At 48.0% G+C, this 17,502-nt stretch overlaps 7 protein-coding genes across 7 annotated transcripts; 4 read left to right on the top strand and 3 right to left on the bottom strand.

The window, feature by feature from the left end:
• Positions 1–447: 447 nt before the first annotated feature.
• On the top strand, positions 448–4,221 carry I302_106531 (uncharacterized protein; the record flags this gene model as incomplete). The annotated part of the gene is made up of 4 exons (XM_065870292.1): positions 448–489; positions 1,182–1,908; positions 1,991–2,532; positions 2,587–4,221. The coding sequence occupies 4 exons, from the start codon at positions 448–450 to the stop codon at positions 4,219–4,221; spliced, it is 2,946 nt and encodes a 981-aa protein (XP_065726364.1).
• Positions 4,222–4,809: 588 nt separating this feature from the next.
• Positions 4,810–5,858, bottom strand: I302_106530 (uncharacterized protein; the record flags this gene model as incomplete). The annotated part of the gene is made up of 4 exons (XM_019192823.1): positions 4,810–5,240; positions 5,351–5,602; positions 5,664–5,695; positions 5,767–5,858. 4 exons carry the CDS (start codon positions 5,856–5,858, stop codon positions 4,810–4,812), a joined length of 807 nt encoding a protein of 268 aa, XP_019045820.1.
• A 240-nt stretch (positions 5,859–6,098) lies between these two features.
• I302_106529 (uncharacterized protein) lies at positions 6,099–8,414 on the top strand (the record flags this gene model as incomplete). The annotated part of the gene is made up of 11 exons (XM_065870291.1): positions 6,099–6,310; positions 6,405–6,471; positions 6,561–6,646; positions 6,720–6,825; positions 6,927–7,005; positions 7,076–7,217; positions 7,286–7,364; positions 7,436–7,499; positions 7,559–7,579; positions 7,645–7,951; positions 8,018–8,414. 11 exons carry the CDS (start codon positions 6,099–6,101, stop codon positions 8,412–8,414), a joined length of 1,560 nt encoding a protein of 519 aa, XP_065726363.1.
• A 950-nt stretch (positions 8,415–9,364) lies between these two features.
• I302_106528 (uncharacterized protein) lies at positions 9,365–10,928 on the top strand (the record flags this gene model as incomplete). The annotated part of the gene is made up of 4 exons (XM_019192825.1): positions 9,365–9,413; positions 9,482–9,580; positions 9,671–10,749; positions 10,827–10,928. The coding sequence occupies 4 exons, from the start codon at positions 9,365–9,367 to the stop codon at positions 10,926–10,928; spliced, it is 1,329 nt and encodes a 442-aa protein (XP_019045822.1).
• Positions 10,929–11,350: 422 nt separating this feature from the next.
• On the bottom strand, positions 11,351–11,995 carry I302_106527 (uncharacterized protein; the record flags this gene model as incomplete). Its single annotated transcript, XM_019192826.1, has 3 exons — positions 11,351–11,432; positions 11,508–11,593; positions 11,753–11,995. The coding sequence occupies 3 exons, from the start codon at positions 11,993–11,995 to the stop codon at positions 11,351–11,353; spliced, it is 411 nt and encodes a 136-aa protein (XP_019045823.1).
• Positions 11,996–13,060: 1,065 nt separating this feature from the next.
• Positions 13,061–15,192, bottom strand: I302_106526 (uncharacterized protein; the record flags this gene model as incomplete). Its single annotated transcript, XM_019192827.1, has 14 exons — positions 13,061–13,159; positions 13,226–13,336; positions 13,406–13,442; positions 13,505–13,633; positions 13,691–13,767; positions 13,820–13,896; positions 13,947–14,090; positions 14,146–14,180; positions 14,246–14,263; positions 14,334–14,423; positions 14,476–14,605; positions 14,656–14,754; positions 14,814–14,914; positions 14,975–15,192. 14 exons carry the CDS (start codon positions 15,190–15,192, stop codon positions 13,061–13,063), a joined length of 1,365 nt encoding a protein of 454 aa, XP_019045824.1.
• A 660-nt stretch (positions 15,193–15,852) lies between these two features.
• Positions 15,853–16,920, top strand: I302_106525 (uncharacterized protein; the record flags this gene model as incomplete). The annotated part of the gene is made up of 3 exons (XM_019192828.1): positions 15,853–15,888; positions 15,937–16,454; positions 16,518–16,920. 3 exons carry the CDS (start codon positions 15,853–15,855, stop codon positions 16,918–16,920), a joined length of 957 nt encoding a protein of 318 aa, XP_019045825.1.
• Between the last annotated feature and the right edge of the window lie 582 nt (positions 16,921–17,502).

Genomic DNA, 17,502 nt, shown 5'->3' with positions numbered 1-17,502 from the left:
CCATCCGGTCCAAGAATCGATAATCAACCTATCATCCCCGGTCATCATATCATCATATCATCGTATCATCATACTACACGTTTATCATTTTGATATCGATCACATCACTCATTCAGATTCCTGTAAATCCATACATACCCCTTACCCAGCAGCAGCAGCCACCGCTACCTGAAAAAGTTGCCGTTCCCGTTCGACCCTGTTCACCTCAATCAACCCTTTATTCTCAGGGCAAATCAGTCAACACCTCCCGGTTCGTCTTCTAAACGAAAGAACGACCCTTGTTCGCCATCAGTTCTGTATCATCAACAAGCCAAAACGTAACGACATCACCATTGAATGATAGAAGCATAATTTTGGATTATTCTACCTGCTGCACTACCGTACCGACCAGCACACCAGACAACAGGCAGAGAAGGATTTTAGTTTTGGTTTTGTACTTCTTCCATCATGTCGACCATTTACGGTACGCAGTTGGAACCTTTTGAGGAGGTGAGTTGGCCTGTTCTTATCTGCTTTGCTTCCTGATGATAGCGATGGGTCTTTTTGAAGGAGTATAAACTGTATTGGTTGATGGGTATGACGGGTATGATGGGTATGATGCTGCGAAGACACCTTGCACACATACTAGATGGTCTTAGCGGTTCATCTGATCTTATGGCCGAGATGAACGTTGTTCTCTTCCCTCTTCCCTTTTATACCTTACCTTGCGCTTTGACACGTTTTCCAGCTATTTGTGCTCTTGTTGATGATGAAGAGGTAGTAGCGAGACTAAAAATGGGGATGGAGATGAGGATGGTATCATATTAATTCGGTTCTGCTATCATACTACTACCACCATCTTGACTCTTCCTTTGTCTGTTAACTTTCTAGTCGAGAAACATAACCCCTTTGCAAAGTCAAAACCTGGTTTAATACCTTGGCATTCATCTTCCACACCTTCTCTCTTTGTTATCAGTCCTACCCCATCACTACTTTCTTTCCTCTCGCTGTTGACCTACTCATATCCTTGCCCATTCCAAACCCATCTTTGTGAACATCGCAATCTCAGTTTAATCCGCACAGCACAGCCTAACCATCTGAACGGCGATTGTGATTGTCTTGGCCATCTATCTTACCCTTCACTTTCTTTTGTCAAATTACGTTATTAAAAACACTGCTAACACTCTTTCTCTTTGTTACAGAACCAATCTCCCTCACCTAACGAAACACCTGATAACCCCTACGAAACCACCCTCGCAATCCGTCCATCCTCCTTACCCAAACGCAGAGGATCAGGTCCACCATCACCCATCAATACAGTTAATACCCTTCACAGACAATTATCGGGCGATCCAGAATCACCACCCCCCGCATGGAAGAGAAGACCAACTGTCTCGAATAGACAATCCCGTAGTCCACCCAGATCCGAATCTTCACCCACCGATCCATCCTCTCCTGTACAGACGCAGACGCAAACGCAACGATCTCCTTCTCAGACATCGGTGAAATCTCGAAATTCCGGATACAGGAGACCACCACCTGGATTAACTATGACTTCAAGTTCACCCAAACCTGCTGTTCCCCTTCCGAATGGAATGTTCCTCCATGAATCACCTAATAGCTCTTCTACCAACCTGGCAGGGTCCGGAGAGATCGATCTGGCACTACCCAATCCCGCTTTTAGGAGAAGGGCGAATGGGAATGGCTCGAGCTCGAATAGGTCGTCGATAGCTTCTCATCAGGATTTGGGCAGTCTGACCAGTGAAGAGTTGTGGGCTTTGGGTCACGGCCAAGAACAGGACATCACACCTGATATGAGTAATCCTATGCGACAAGCTGCGGAGAGACCCTTGGATACTGTCAGAAGGGAGAGCAGAAGGATCGATAAGGATAGGACGTTCACTTCGGGTTTACCAGGCGATGTGATCTGTGAGTGTCCTTTCTTCGATAGTCTATGATCTCTCCCTCTGCCACTTCGATCCCAAACTGATTTGTCTGCTATCGTCTTCAGGGCCAAGTGCACCGCCTGTTGAAGAAATTTTACCCGATGCCCGATCTAAATCATTCACAAACGTCGCTACCCTCGGAATGTCAGGAAGAAGGATGTCACGTCGTACCAAGTCCCGTCAATCCTCTATCGACGTCTCAGCGATGAGTGCGAAAGAAGTCGATGGGCTATACATGCACAACGCATCTCAACCTGCTTCCCCAACTGTCAACGGCATGGGAGTCTTATCTTCCGCTCATTCATCTTCCACCTCATTAGCTTCTCAAGCTTTACCACCCAACAAGTCATTCTCGAGCTTAGGCGGACGTCCACCATCCACATACTATTCGAGGGATTTCCTGAGTAGTCTGGCACCTAGAGAAGGAGGGTATGCTATTGCTGCGCAGATGGGTGGTGGTCTGGGCGCAGTGGGAACGATGAGCGTAGAGGAGAAACGAAGGAGTAATAGTATGTATGTGGACGATGGTAGGTCCAGGACTATGGGTTCACGAGCTCCTCCATCAAAATCCGCTGGTATGGGTAGGTGGAGCTTGGATGGTGGTGAGGTGAGCAAAGTATTTCTTTCGCTCGACTTGCAAATGCTCACTCGTTTATGGTAGAACTTTGGACGACCATACGGGACCGCTTCAGCAGCAACCACCTCATCCAACTTATCCGCCCCACCAATCAACTCTGCTGAACCTTCACCCCCGGCGGAGGAGATCACCTCTTCCTTACCTGCTGGGGCCTCACCAGCCTATACGTCTTCGGGACCCTCTGTCCCCCTTTCCACCACTCCACCCAATCCTTCACCTCTGGCACAGCACACTTCAGCTGAAGATGCACCTGTCAGAAAACCTCCAACCACCTCTGCTCCACCTCCTATACCAGCAAGCAACGTCGCTCCTCCACCTGCACTAGCTACCAAGAAATCCAAGAAGCAACTAGCAAAGGAGAACAAGGCAGCCGAAAAGGAAGCAGCAATGAAAGTTGCCAGACAACGTGCCGAGGCCGCTCGAGCGGAAGCCCTCAAGAAACAGGCAGAGAGGGAGGAAGCCAAGAGGAAAGAGAAGGAGGAAAAAGCAAGGAAGAAGGCTGAGAAAAAAGCTGCAAAGAAGGGTAAGAAGTTCTTGGGTATACCTGGTACAGGATCTACTTCGAATTCCGTCTCCACCGGCTCTGGTTCTTCGACTCCTCATCCCCCACCGGCCCCTCAGAGAGTCCAGTCCAATACACCTATAGCCGCCCAATATCCCTCGCCTACTCCTACTCCTAAACCTGCTGTGTTCGATAACACCCCCACGCCCACATCCGGCACACCGTTCCCTAAACCCATGCAATCCTCTCAAAGTGCTTATAAAGTGCCTATGCGCGATACTACCGAAACCCCTCGACCGACTCACAAGTCGATGCCTTTGAATGTGGCTGCGCCAAAACCAACGCCAACACAGCAAAATCAGGGTGTACCACCTGCACCTGTCCGACCTGGTATGGAGGGTAAGAGGTCTTTATTCGGTACGATCCGAAAGAGGTTTTCGTACATTGCTGGATCTGAACCTAGAGTACCTCAGGTCAAAGATACCGCTATTCCCCCTGTGCCCAAGACTCCCACTTCAGCCGTTACCTCTCAAACACCAAAGACCCAACCTAATGGAGTTCTTCCCAGTCCTCCACCCACCACCGAATCCACTTTACCTCCTCGAAGGGAATCGCTAGTCGCCTCGAGCTCCATTGCAAAAGTTTCTAGTCCCACTCCGATCGACTCACCACAACAACCTTTGCCTCAAACACCCGTTTTGGGTAAAACAATCTCTAGAGAGGCTACCACCTCTTCCCCTCCACCCTCTGCGGGAACCAAAAAACGAAATTCACTGCATGGACCTCGACCCATGCCTTCGACGGCCAACGGCGGTTCCCCCCGACCATCCTCCGTAGCCACCCATGAATCTTCCTCTGGGGGATTAGACCACCAACATACCCAAGGACAGGGTATCCACCAGGGAGGACAGATCACACCGACTCCCTCATCTACCACGAACGATTCCAGCTCGTTCTTCCTTCAAAGCCATAATTCTCATATGACCAGTATCACGCCGATCACCTCGCCTGAGGATAATGATTCGTTCGATCCGCAGCTTACCGGAGAGGAGGAGGGTGAAGGTGAACCAGTGAAGAAGGGGAGCGCTGATTCGAATGAGACTGTTCATGTGGGGAGTGGGGTAGCTACTAGTGCTGGACAACCTATTCTGGCGTAAGCGTGGGTTCACGTCATATTGGTGGCTTCGTATTTATTGGACAATATTGTTAATTCTCACAATTCGGTGTTTTGTCGTTCCTCTTATCATTTGTTCTCTTTTAACATTACACACGCATATTCATATTCATATTTCCATATTTCAAGGGACACTTATATTCATCACTCGGTAACTTGTCATTGTCATTGAAAAACAAAAGAACAATTCAACTTAATTATAGATATCTCGTCTCCTTCTCCATCCGTTCTATCATTGTAGCTTATTTTGAGGTTCCTCTTTTGTTCGAGTCAAGTCAATTATAATTCTTCCATGGGACTTTGCTCGGTTTCATGTAATCGTTATCATCCCCCTTCTCGCCCGAATTGGTAGGGTGGGGAAATTGAAAAAGAGATGTTACTTGTTTATGTCTACTGTACTGCGTATCCATCGTGCTAAGTTGCACTATGATTATCGCCGTGGGATTCGCCTAGATCATTAGTCGGTGAGATATATCGCATACATTCAAAAAAGTACAACAACATTAATCTCATCTACTATACTATACAGTACAAAGACACACAATGCAGTGTATCTCTGAAGAGATACAACCTAAAACTCCCACTCCAACCCACCTTGACCCCATTCCACCTCTCCTGCAGCGTTATCACCCCCATCAATAGCATTACACACAACGCCCGCAAAAGCCCTCATAACCCTCTTCTCCTCATCGCCTATCCAGATTCTCTCTCCTCCCTTCGACTGGATATACCACCCCGCTTTACCTTCTACTAGTCCCACCTTATCCTCACTATCCCCCTGATTGGCTATGGTGGATAGCAACTCGTCCAATGGTGGAGGCGAGTCTCGTCCAGCAAGAAACGACTGCGTGATACCCTCTGCGCTGGACAGTGATGTTGGATCCAGGCCCAGGAGTTTTGAGAGGGCCGTATGACGCGATTTGGAGGGGAGGGAGTCTAGGGTGTGCAGGAGACGGGGGAGGAGGGGGTTGGATAGGAGGTTGCGGAGGGTGGGGGAGGTGGCTTTATTATTATATGGGGTTAGCCGATATACAATGAAGCAAGGGGAAGTGGCTGTCGGCTCTCGTGGTTGAGACCCCATGAGCGCATATGATCTAGGACGGTTTGCTCACCTATCCTCAGTAATTCCTCCCTTCTAAGAGGCTTTGGATCCTCCCGTTGGAGGGGGTCGGTGAATATCGAGGAGTCGGGTTCGGGGGGCCATAGTAGGGAAGTAAGTGGTTTTAGATGCGGGGTATCATCATCGTTCGGTTGGGCGGATTCTATATCTGTTGTATTGGGCTGCTCATTCAATGAGACTTCGCGGGTAGGTGCGGACGTATCTTGAGGGATTATTTGGGATTTGGAGGGATCCTCATGTATCACTACCCTCAAGCAGAATAAGCTACCAGCCCTATCTTGTATACCTTTATATGGCGAGCTCACACTTATGCTCTTTGTAACATTTCACCGAGCAACTACAGCGCACAGCGCACCATTAATCAGCTTAACATCCGGCTGATAGACAGGCAAGTGAAATGAGGCTTACTACCTGATAGGACACGCTGGACATTTGTATTTTGATATTTGATCTTTACATATCTGACACTGCGAGGTGTCATTCGTCCTCTTGGGTCCCATCTTGTTGGTCCTGCTATAGATACGATGTTTGATGAGGAGGTAAGGGAAGGAAAAGATGATCAAAAGCGAAGACAGCAAAAAGTTGAAAACATCTGGAAGATCAAGTGCGGGGCTCCATAAACAAAATCCTTGATTCAACAGAAAAAAGTCAAAAGTGACAATCAAGGCGACAAGACCATCTAGATATCTCATCTCTACATCTTTCCGTATTTGCTTAGTATACACAGCGAGGGTCGCACAATGTCCACTTCCTCTCCACTACCAACCCGTCTTGACCAGCTGAAAATCCAAAATCAAGACGAGACTGAGATAGATCGACCCAGTGGAACTTCCACTCCAGGAGCAGACCTGGGCGAAGGATTGACCCGATCAAGTTATCCGAAAGGCATGAACCCCAAGTTGAGGTATATCAAACCTTATTGGTGGCCTTACAAGACCCATGTGAAGCAGAGGTGTGTTTGGTGTTCTCTTCGATCCCCACTGAACATGAGAGGGTAGGCAGGCAGATGTGACCAATGCTAGTGCTGATCTGTTTTGGGTGGTCAGATGGATAGGTAGACAGATCTTGGAGGTGATCACTACGGAGTTTAGGGATAGGTCGATGGAATATTATGTGAGTGATCTCATCTTATTCTGGACTCCGCCTGGGTACCAGAGCTGTAGATGATGCACGGTAGCTGATCATCTCGGTGGGACGCTCAGCGACACGCCTTGGACTCCGGAGTGACTAGGGTGAACGGAGTGACAGCCAGACCGGACTTGGTCCTACGAGATGGTGATAGGATAGAGTGAGTTCATAGTACATCATACTACATTTTCGATGACCTTGACATGCTAAGGCCACTTTCATTGCTCGCGTAGCAACACCGTTCATCGTCATGAACCGCCAATAACCAACGATCCGATTTTGGTCCTGCACATAGACAGGGAGAAACAGTTTGTGGTGATTTCCAAACCTGGTAGTGTAGTGAGTTCCTCTCCATCAAGTCGTATCTCATGGACATCAGTCCGGTCCATACTTCGTCATTGAGAAGGGCTGATTGCTAAAATTATGCCGTTTCTATCCAGCCGGTACACGCCACAGGAAGGTATTTCAGACATTCAGTTCTGGAAATGATGGAACTGGATTACGGGATAAAATGTTATTGTAAGTCCATGGTCAACTTTCCATCTGGATCAAAAGATGAGTCTTGAAGGTGTGCTAACCGCCGGCGTAGCTGTCAATCGACTGGATCGTCTGACTTCCGGACTGATGATCCTCGCATTGACTGGAAAGGCAGCTAGCAGATTGGCAACGGAGTTTGCGGAAGGTAAAGTGCAGAAAGAATATGTAGCAAGGGTGAAAGGGAAGTTCCCAGAGTAAGTATCGCTTATTTCACAAGACATCAAGACCGGCAATGCTGACATCTCGCGATTCGTTGTCCTAGGGAGGAAGTAACGGTGGATCAACCTTTGTTGACCGTTGATAGGCAGATGGGGTTGGTGATCATAACGCCTGAAGGCAAGGTAAGTTGGCCGTTGCTAATCGCTATGAAATCCATCCGAAGTGAAGTGGAAAACTGATATATGCTGAACAGGACGCAGTCACGATATTCAAGAGGATCTCATATGACGCTGAGAGAGATCAAAGTGTGGTTCGATGTGAGTTTACCGTTCGTTCACTCAGCATGATGATAACGCTGAATTCTCTTGTCTGCCAGGTCGCCCACAAACTGGTAGAAGTGAGTTTAGAATAGCATTGTGACTGTTTACAATATCGCTTAGACTACTTCAATTGCAACCCCAGCCCATCAGATACGAGTCCACCTGCAATACCTCGGCCATCCAATAGCCAACGATCCCCTATATTCCACATCGGAAGTATGGGGTCAAGATCTCGGTAAAGGAGGTGTGGACCTCACTCCCGCTGCAGCCGGGACATCTCGAAGTGCTGCCCTGCAAGCTCGGGTAGGATCCGCGGCACCGCTGAAAAAGACTGTGGATAGGGATCACGATGATATAGATTTGACATCGCCGATACTGCTCAGTGAACAGGCTAGGAAGATTATTTCGAAATTGAGGAGGCAGAAGGATGAAGCTGAGGATTGGATCAAGTGAGTTGCGCTTCTCGTCACCTTTGGACTTTCACATCAGGCTGATCATCCGACGGTTGGACTTAGATGGAAAGAAGTCATCTTCACAGCCAAACAAGCTCAAGATGAAATAGAAGGGACAAAGTCTAATCCTCAACAGACCAACGACGATATCAAATCCACAGATCCATACGCCCCTTCACCCCTAAAAGCACCGGCATACCTCCCCCCAGGATTCTGCGCGGAGTGTTTCGTACCTCTACCGGACGATCCTGATCCTGAGACGTTGTTCATCTACCTACATGCTCTGAGATATACGACCCCCGATTTGGGGACGTGGGAAACGCCCCTGCCGAGGTGGGCTGGGGAACGGTGGGATGGTGATTGGAGAGGGTGGTGTGATGGCGCGGAAGTTAGGGATGTTATCGGGGAGGATAAAGAAAGGCAGAGTCGGGAGGGGGTAAAGGAGGGTGATTCAGTGTAAAGAATGTGACTTTTTGTGCTTTTCCCGGAACAAATCAGTCACACCAAATTTAGAAGCTGTCATGGCGAAGTAGACATGCTATAGACCAGATTCATGGAAATGCCCAAGATGGTATTTACGCATCATGCTTCAAGTGAAGCCGAGCATGAATGGAATGTAGATAATGTCGGGAGGGGAAACACCGTTGAACCGCATGATCACCGTTATTGATGGACACTTCCCCACTTGGATTAACATGTCTATGAATATCACTGGTACATAAAATACTTAACATACACTTCCTTCGATTGATACCTTCTTCCCACATCCAGGTCTAATCTCAGATTCTTACAGCCACTCAAAGGGTCCTTTATCCCTTTTCCGTACGACCCAAAGGCAAGGTATAACTAGGTGAAACTGATCTTGGCTAATACTGAATTCCCCTTGACCCCCCTACAAACACATCTTCCCTTTGTTCTTCCCAATATGTTGCTCGTCATGCCAAAACCACTCTTTTCTCTTATAGTTTGATGTGATGGCTGAAATCGCATATCGCCCAACCCCAACCATTTTCTAACAACCCATACCACTCTTTCATCTTAAACTTGACGAACGCTCTTCTTTCATATCGTTATACCTTATATACTTAGCTTATTTACCAAATCATTCATTAAACGCTCACTTTGTTACTTGCTTTGACTTTTCAGATACTGTTGATCTTGGATCCAGGATTAGGATTGGAATAGGAAGTCCGGGTACTGTAACTTATATTTTGGTCGACTCTCCCCATTCGCTCTTTTACACTATTTGAACTCTAAGTTATCAATATCAAAAACAGTCTCATTCGACCTTGGACAGTTTCACTTCGCCTCTGCACCCGTGATAGAATACAGAGAAATCTTATATACCAAGTCAATCCCTCTTCCACCTTATTCACGCCACTGAACAGAAATACATATAAACTAGCCATCATGCGGAACTTGACCATCTTCTCTATATTGACTTTCCTCGTATCTTTCGGTAAGCTCATTGGATTTTCTTCCATTGTCGTGTGAAATGACATCGCTGACCTTCAAGCTCATGTTCAGTCGCGGCATCCCCAATATACCAGCCTCGTCAGCTCGTGCCCCGGGCTGCTGCGCCGCTATGGAATGAGAGTGGACCTCGTGTCAAGGATGTGCGACAAGGTAAGTGGAGACCAACGAGCTTTCTTCCATCTATCTCCCTTCAGACCTAGATCCACATACTAATTCGGTTCATCTCGGTAATTCCAACAGTGAAAGTACTCAACTGTTGGTGGGCCGCCTCCTCACTCGCCGTCCTCATGTCCTCTCAGAAGTGGATCGAAAACATGGTTCGATACAGCAACGGATCATCCATGACCGGTCAATCATGGCCTTCCGATTCTACCGTTCAAGTGACCGTATGGAATCCTACCAATTTTCAGCAGGAGACCCATGTGGCAGACCACAGCTACATAAGTCAGACCGAGGACTTCCCAACCCGGAACTGGTGGCATGATTCCATCGGTCAAGCGGCCCGAGCGATGGGTAAGACCTCCCATTTCGACGGTGTCCTCAGCGGGCCTAATCCAGATTGGGACCCTAATACCGGATCGGCCAATATTGGTTTGACGATCCTCACGGGATTTGAGACGGATTTCCGACTTCGGGAGTTCATGACTATCGACGAGTTCTTCGAGTATTGCGAGCGGGCCGCGACGGGTACGCCGGTGATTTTCAATACGATGGTGGAAGACGAGATAGGCGTGACAGTACCTCAGTTGGGGCATTCGCACGATTATGCCGTATTTAACGGATCGACCAATGCTGATGGTGAGAGGGTCATTTGGGCGAGGAACTCGTGGGGTTCAACCGACGCGTTCAAGTTGGAGGATGTGTATTACAACAGCTTCAAGATTGTTTATCTGAAGAACTGGAATGTACTGGGTGGAGGTCCATTCGATACTGCCCATCAGGACTCGCCCGCCTCAAACTCAACCTCAAACTCGTCATCTCCTACCAACTCGACTTCCTCAGCTGCACCATCGAGTACGGGCAACGAAACTTCCACCGCCACCGCGACCGATAGTGGGGCAGCTGCCAATTCTACTGCGACTCCTATTTCCTCCGAGGGCATTTCCACCGTTCCATCTGGGTATCCTTCCTCAGCCGCTGCAAGTGCTCCATCGAGTGTATCGGGTTACCCCTCGCAACCAGAGACGACCAGTGCAGCCCCCCCTGCTACTTCGTCGGCTGCAGCAGGCGGCGAGTCACAGCCTTGGCAGTGGACTTCAATGTTACCTGGGTGGAGCACTACTTTTCCGTCGACTCCAGTCGGTACTCAAGCTTTGGTAGTGAGTCTGCATAACATCTCTTCTCCGGATGATCTATCTTTCCAAGTACTGACTTTGTTCCGGTTCATGCGATATAGGCAGCAGTCGAAGTCCCCTCTGAAAGATCGGATGATGACGAAGATCAAAGTGAGAACACTATAGAATGTAAGAGGAATAACGCCGACGGGGCGTGTCAGTAGAATGGTTAGTTGAATCATCGTAAGAGATTTCAGCTTGGTAGAGTAGTATATGTATACCCTTTTTAGTGTACTATCAGGACGTTGATGTTGAGACCTTGATATACTGTAATGTGTATAGTGATATAGATAGAGGATAAGTCAAGTTTGGATTATTTCGTTCTCGTAACAATAATAATGATGTTCGGATGAGGTATGAGAACACACACACATTCATTAACCATTGATTATATGCTAGGTATATCTCTTGTACGCAACAAGACAGAAAGAGTCCGTCAATTCTAAAATGTCCGTCTTGTCTCTATTCTCAACATGCACGTCTAGTATGTTTTGTCTAGTATGAGGAAGGAAATTGTCCGTGAAATATCGTTACAATGTGCCAGGTCGGCGTTGAGGAAGAATACAGGATGATATGATGTTTTGGTTTAGTGAGCGAAGTTGAGCAGGCCCGTCACGTCGTACCAATCTGATGAGAGGGATGTCACAGCGTCGTTTACACCCAGAATGCTACCGGGCGGCGAGCAGTTGTCAGCTACGTTTCAAGCTTTATACGTCACGAGCCAGCATGATCGGTCCACTCACAATGTAGTTCCCTTGGGATAATCAGACTTCTTGGGTGTCTGCCATGTAAAGTGGTTCTCCGTCGTACCAGCTACTAATTCAATGGGCTATATATCAACGAAATGATCTGATCAGCATACCGTCTGTGCACTATTTGCGCCCTCCTCTCTCCCCGCTCACGCGACTTGCGCCCCTTGATCCTTGATGGAGGGCGCAAGATTGATCATCTCCATCACCATCACATCACCCGGTTGTAATCAACTCACGTAATAATCAACCTGCTCAGGCCACTGTGGGATATAATAAACGTCGAATCCCTGCCCGCTACCACCTTGCCATTCTAATTTGATAGTCGATTCGGCAGGTATGGAAGCTCCGAAATGATTGAGGAAGCGGACTGGCTCGAAATCTGATGATTGGTTGGGAAGTCGCTTGGAGGATGAGGTGATAGGTGCTGCTGTAGCTAGCAGCGAAAGGAAGATCAAGGCAAGTGGGTAGAGGAAGAACATTTCTGGTTTAGGTTTTGATTTTTGGTCTCGAGACTGACAGTGTGAAGCGTGAAGCGTATTGAGGTGAAGGCGAGATTATATATATGATGGATGTAGAGGTAGAGATGATGTGCCAAACACAAACATGCCCATCTCATTCAGACACATATATATGCTTGTCGCCCACTAAGTTAAACAGGTAACATGCTAAAATAGTCGTTTACAGACTTTTCCAGACCAGCCCGAACTTCATTCGAAGTCGCATGTAACTCCTCCGCACAGATCTCTAACCCTTTTCAACATCAAACATACCTCATCGCCCCTTGAATAATGTAGGGTAGTAAAGCAAGAAGTGACACCGTAGCATGGAGGACGATGAACGGTGGTCACTGCTTCGTAGGCACTTAGTCTAAAACAAAATTCTTGATTTGATGTCTCGGAGGAACCTTTCGGGAGTTGATTAAACAATAGACCTGCCAGGTTAATAAGTTCAATGACGTTTGGGGTTCAAGACATGCTCTGACGTCTCCTTGGTCGTTTCCAAGAACAACAAGAAAGCGGGAAGCAAAACGTGGGTGATCCTGGATGGTGTAGTGAGATGAGCGAGAAAAGCGAGAACATGGTTCAGGGAAAAAACTCATGTCTCTCGGCACAGGGACTTGGTTACAGTATGCTGTGGACAACACCCTTAAAATGCAGACTAGCGATGCTTGGACTGTGAAAAGTGTGGACATGTAGGAAAGAGGAACACAGCATCAGTGGCTTGGACATGCATATGCTTGTTGAATCGTTGTATCGGGTCTGGACCATCTGTGAGAAGACCGAACATGCACAGAACATGAACTCAAGAGCGCCGAGCCAGCATAGGCAGCTCACACACAGGCGACGCTCACGTGATTACAAAATCCAGATGGCGAGAGTGTAGAGAAACTCGCGATCGAGCGCTACTTCACAGGGATTTCAAGCTACATGCATTCTTAGTTTGTCTGTTTCATCTTAATTATAACTTCTTCTTTGTCTGCGTTTACTGTACAGGCTGCTTTTCGACTCGGTCTTTCTAGGCTCTACTCATACAAGTCCAATTGCTCATGTAGAAACAAGAGTGCCGTTGGTGCAGACGATACCGAGGTTCGGGTTACTGGCTTGATCAAGGTTGGTACAGTTGATCTTGGTCTCGGCGTAGGACTAGAGCAACGGGTTCGCATCAGTCTCATGATAGTGAGGTTCTGTCGAGTGACGATCACGGCTTACCTGAGGGATCACTTGGATGTTTTGGAATTCAAAGTTCGAACAGGCAGTGGAGTTTGAGCAGCCAATGACAATCGCTTGAGTACCGTCGGATCCGGGGACATCGTACCAACACTACGTCGAATTGAGGTGATGAGATCAATAATCGGTACTCGGCAGAAGAAATGATCTAAGATCACTTACAGGATCTGTCACACAGGATCCGTCACCAGGTTGATAGCTAAACATACCTTCCATCAGCATCGAATTGGTCTATCCACGCAGAGCAAAGCGGTCACTTACGTATTGATGTCACCTCTCCAGTTCTTGTAGGTAACACCCTCGATAATCACCGAGGAATTATCGACTCTTCCACCGAAGTTCCCCCCTTCTTGGACCCCTGCCCCGTTCTGGGTTTGGGAGCTTCCTTGGCTGTCCTCGGCATGCGTCAGTATTGGTCATCTGGTTGCGTGGCTGATGAATGCTCACTTGAAATAATTTTGCGTCAAGTATATAGGGAAGGTAGTGTTTGACACATCGTAATTCGCGAAAGTGACGTTTTGTACCTATACCACCCATTCAGCTTGCCGGTCGTCCAAGCAACGAGACGACACTTACGATACCCTGGCCGCCAAGATAGGTCTTGATTCTCGATCCGTACACACAGCCATGTACCTTGATGTTCTCGAACCAAACTATACCCGCACATCAGCTGGCAGGTCAAAGCAGGGATCGGTTGACATACTGTTCTTAACGGTATTGTATACGCCCTGAGCTTGACCCAGACTTCCGATACTCGTACCATGACATCCTGGACCGCCGATGAATCCGTTGGTGACGGTGACGTTCTCTCCGCCGTTGTTGATCGTCACAGCGTCATCACCGTTAACTACAAAAGTATTGATCTCAGTGATAAATCTACTGGTCAAAGCGAATAAGCTTACAAATAGTGAAATCGTTGATCCTGACATTCTTTGCTCTGTAGTAATGGTAAACGTCTTAGTATACCTTTACCCGACCGTTGGGAGACTCAGCTACACTCACGCAACATCAAACCCATCACTACAGCACCGAACGCATAGAAGATCAGCAACAACTCTCTCAACAGTAACGGACCCTTATGATGACTCACGTGTTGAAGGGGAATCCGCCACCAGGCGTGGTAGCAGCATCGACAAACACATTGTCGACATCGATATTACGTCCGTTTAGGGTAGTCACCCTATGCAGGTGTATATCAGTCTGACTGACGAGTGATGCTTCGTCTGACTTACCAAGCTATAGGTTTTCTGATTTTGATATTTTTGATATGACTATTGGTCACGTTGAATCTCCAAAGATGAGGTCGAGAGGCGATACCAGATCCGTTCTTGGGGTTGGCATCCCACCATTGTTGACCATACCCTAGACGATTATCAGCTTCTGACAGATCGATATACATGCACTTCACATACCGTACACCCAGCCAGTGGACAAGTTGTTGGTCCCGGTGAAGTTCAGGTTATCTCCTGTGAGATTGATCCACCATACATTCCCGCCAGTAGACCCGTTGACTAGATATCATGTTGTCAACCTCTGCCCATCCCTTGGCAGGCTTGAGAAGAAAGCTCACCAATACCCTGTACATAGGTGACATTCTGCGGTAAATGAATGTTACCTTTGAACTGGATGTCTACGTTATTCAGGGTCGCATTGACAGGAGTGTTGAAGTAGCTGAACAGACCCAATTCAAACTCAGCTTTGCCCAAAGTCGTTGTTGGATAGACGACTCACTAATCAACGCCTTCTTGGAACAGGAGTGTTCCACCATTAGCGCATTGTTTAGCTGCATCTCGGAAAGCTGGTGAATCGTCGGTCGAGTTCGATCCGCTCGATTGTATAGTACAAGTCTGACCGTCTCGAGAGGACAGACCTGTCGATCTGCCTTGGGGCGTGTATGCTCCAGACACAGCCAGAGGACCGATTAAGCTTAAAATTGCGAGTGACAACATTATATCCTGGTCGTACTGAGAGGTTGTTGAGGTCTAGATGGTGTTCGCCTCTCCAGAAATATCATGGGCAGTCTCTTATATAGTTCGATCCTTCACTCACCTCTTCAAGCTAAAAGAGGACGACCTCCACCTTCATTTCCGGCATGGAACGGACCGTTACGGACCGTCTGCACATTGTTGGAATCATGATGATCACATGCATGTCCAACGCCTCTATCATCCGTGATTTCTGTTCAAGAAGCTAAAATTAGCTGGGACTGCTGCTTGGCATCGTTATATGGTCGTTGAAGGGGGTTTATCGAAAGTCAACTTAGTGATTGAGGCACGAAATTGATTTCCACCACGCAGAGCCCTCTCGTGCTTTGATCAGTGACATCTGATCACGAGACATTTGAGAGCAACGGCCCGTTCGATCTAGTACATTAGTCGGGCCGTCTGCAAGACTACAATGCACCATACCATACACCCACCAGGTGAAAACTCCGTCTTTTGGCACACGATACTTTGATCGTTCGTGCAGTAAAGCAACATTTGGTTAGTTCACGCAACAAGGCACGAACTAGGCAAGCTCTCGTTCCTTTACAGTGACATCTACCACAAGATCTGCATCTAGGCCAGGATTTATATTCAACCGCACACGCATAGCAGCTGCAAGTCGAGATGTCCGACAAGATCAAGAATGTTCTGCTAGCGGGGGTGAGTATCACAAGACGAGGAAGATGGTGGTTGATACCCCGTCGATAGGCTACGGGTAGACTTGGCCAGTTCATCTTGCGATCGCTACTGGGGGAAGAAAGCCTAACCGTCCACGTTTTAACGCGGATGAAATCGTCTTCCCCAGGATCTGTAACTCACTCGATAGTATCAATTCAAGAAAACTCCGAGCTGGAATCACCTTCGATCCCTTCGACTGTCCCAATTCATCAGACCGATTACACCCGGTCCTCCGTCAGTGGGATCATCCATAGTAACGACATCCATGCGATTGTGTGCGCTCTCGCCCCCGAACCCGAGGCGATCAAACGTCAACTCGACCTCATCGATGCGTCTAGACAATGTAGCTCAGTCAAGCTGTTCGTTCCTAGTGAATTCGGCTTCGACACCTACAATGAAAAAGCGCGAGGAATGGTCGCTGGACTGGTGGAACCCAAGTGGGAGGTACTCGGGAAGCTGCGTGAAGCAGAGAAAGATGGTAGAATGGCGTGGTGTGCTCCTATGACTGGACCATTCTTCGATATGGCAACGAACGACGGGGAGATGGGGTTTGATCTAAGGGCCCGAAGAGCTAAGATTTGAGATAATGGTGACGTCAAGTGTTGCGCCAGCTCGTTGCCTTTCATCGGTAATGCCATCGTGCAGATCATCAAAGAGAAAAGTACGAAGCCACACCTCTTGGCACATCAACCAACTGATATTGCCGAGATGAACTCGACGCAGAACGAGATCTTAGCGAGATTGGAGGAAGATACAGGAACGAGTTGGCATATCGAGCAAACCACTGTGGAAGCGGAAAGGGATAAGGGGTTAGAGGCACTGAAGGATGGGAAAGTTTTGGATGCGATCCAACCTTTGTCCTTCAGCGTAGTCTGGGATGGGTGTGGTACCGATTTTCTGGGACGAGGTAAGACCCTCGCAAACGAGGCTCTAGGCCTACCAGTGCCCGATTTGGAGAACGGAATGTCTGCTGCGAATGCATGGGATAGGACTTGTATCATCCACCTCGCTTAGAGATACTTCGTACCCCATGGAGTGCATAGCGGGGCATTGCTGCTCGATGCCCGTCTGCCGTCTACCACCCTAGACGCATTTCCCGGCGACTTTGTATACAACGAGATCTACTCCCGTGACCCAATCGGACAGGGTTTTTGACGGTCCCATCGTCTCACGAGGATAACGGTTACCAGAAGAAGCAATAAGATGTCCCCAGGAACAGGACTACCTAGAAAGTGAAGTTCAATCTAAGACCATTCTATTGCCGATACTGGCTTTGAGCCAATCGAGCCACACGATCAACGAAAAAAAAAGCATGTGGAACATACTATCTCGTTATCATGACAGCAGTATCTCAACTGCAAAAGTCCTGTTTCAGCGGGATATCACTGTTCCCACAGACACCATATCCGATATTGCCGGCATAAGCTGTCAATGGACCAATTGAAAACTCGTTCCCATCTGAGATCCCCGTGTACGTGTCTCGCTTAGATCGTAGTGATTGAGTTATCAGCAACGGCTTTGCCGCTTTTGTGCAGCACGTCAGAGACAACCCCAAGAAAGACTGCAAAGATCTCATCCTGTTCCGGTTATCGCAGA

The sequence above is a fragment of the Kwoniella bestiolae genome, chromosome 5 (genome assembly GCF_000512585.2).
Source record: "Kwoniella bestiolae CBS 10118 chromosome 5, complete sequence".
NCBI classification, from domain to species: Eukaryota; Fungi; Basidiomycota; class Tremellomycetes; order Tremellales; family Cryptococcaceae; genus Kwoniella; species Kwoniella bestiolae.
The sequence above is the reverse complement of the archived record's forward strand: the minus strand, read 5'-3'. Positions and strand labels throughout refer to the sequence as shown.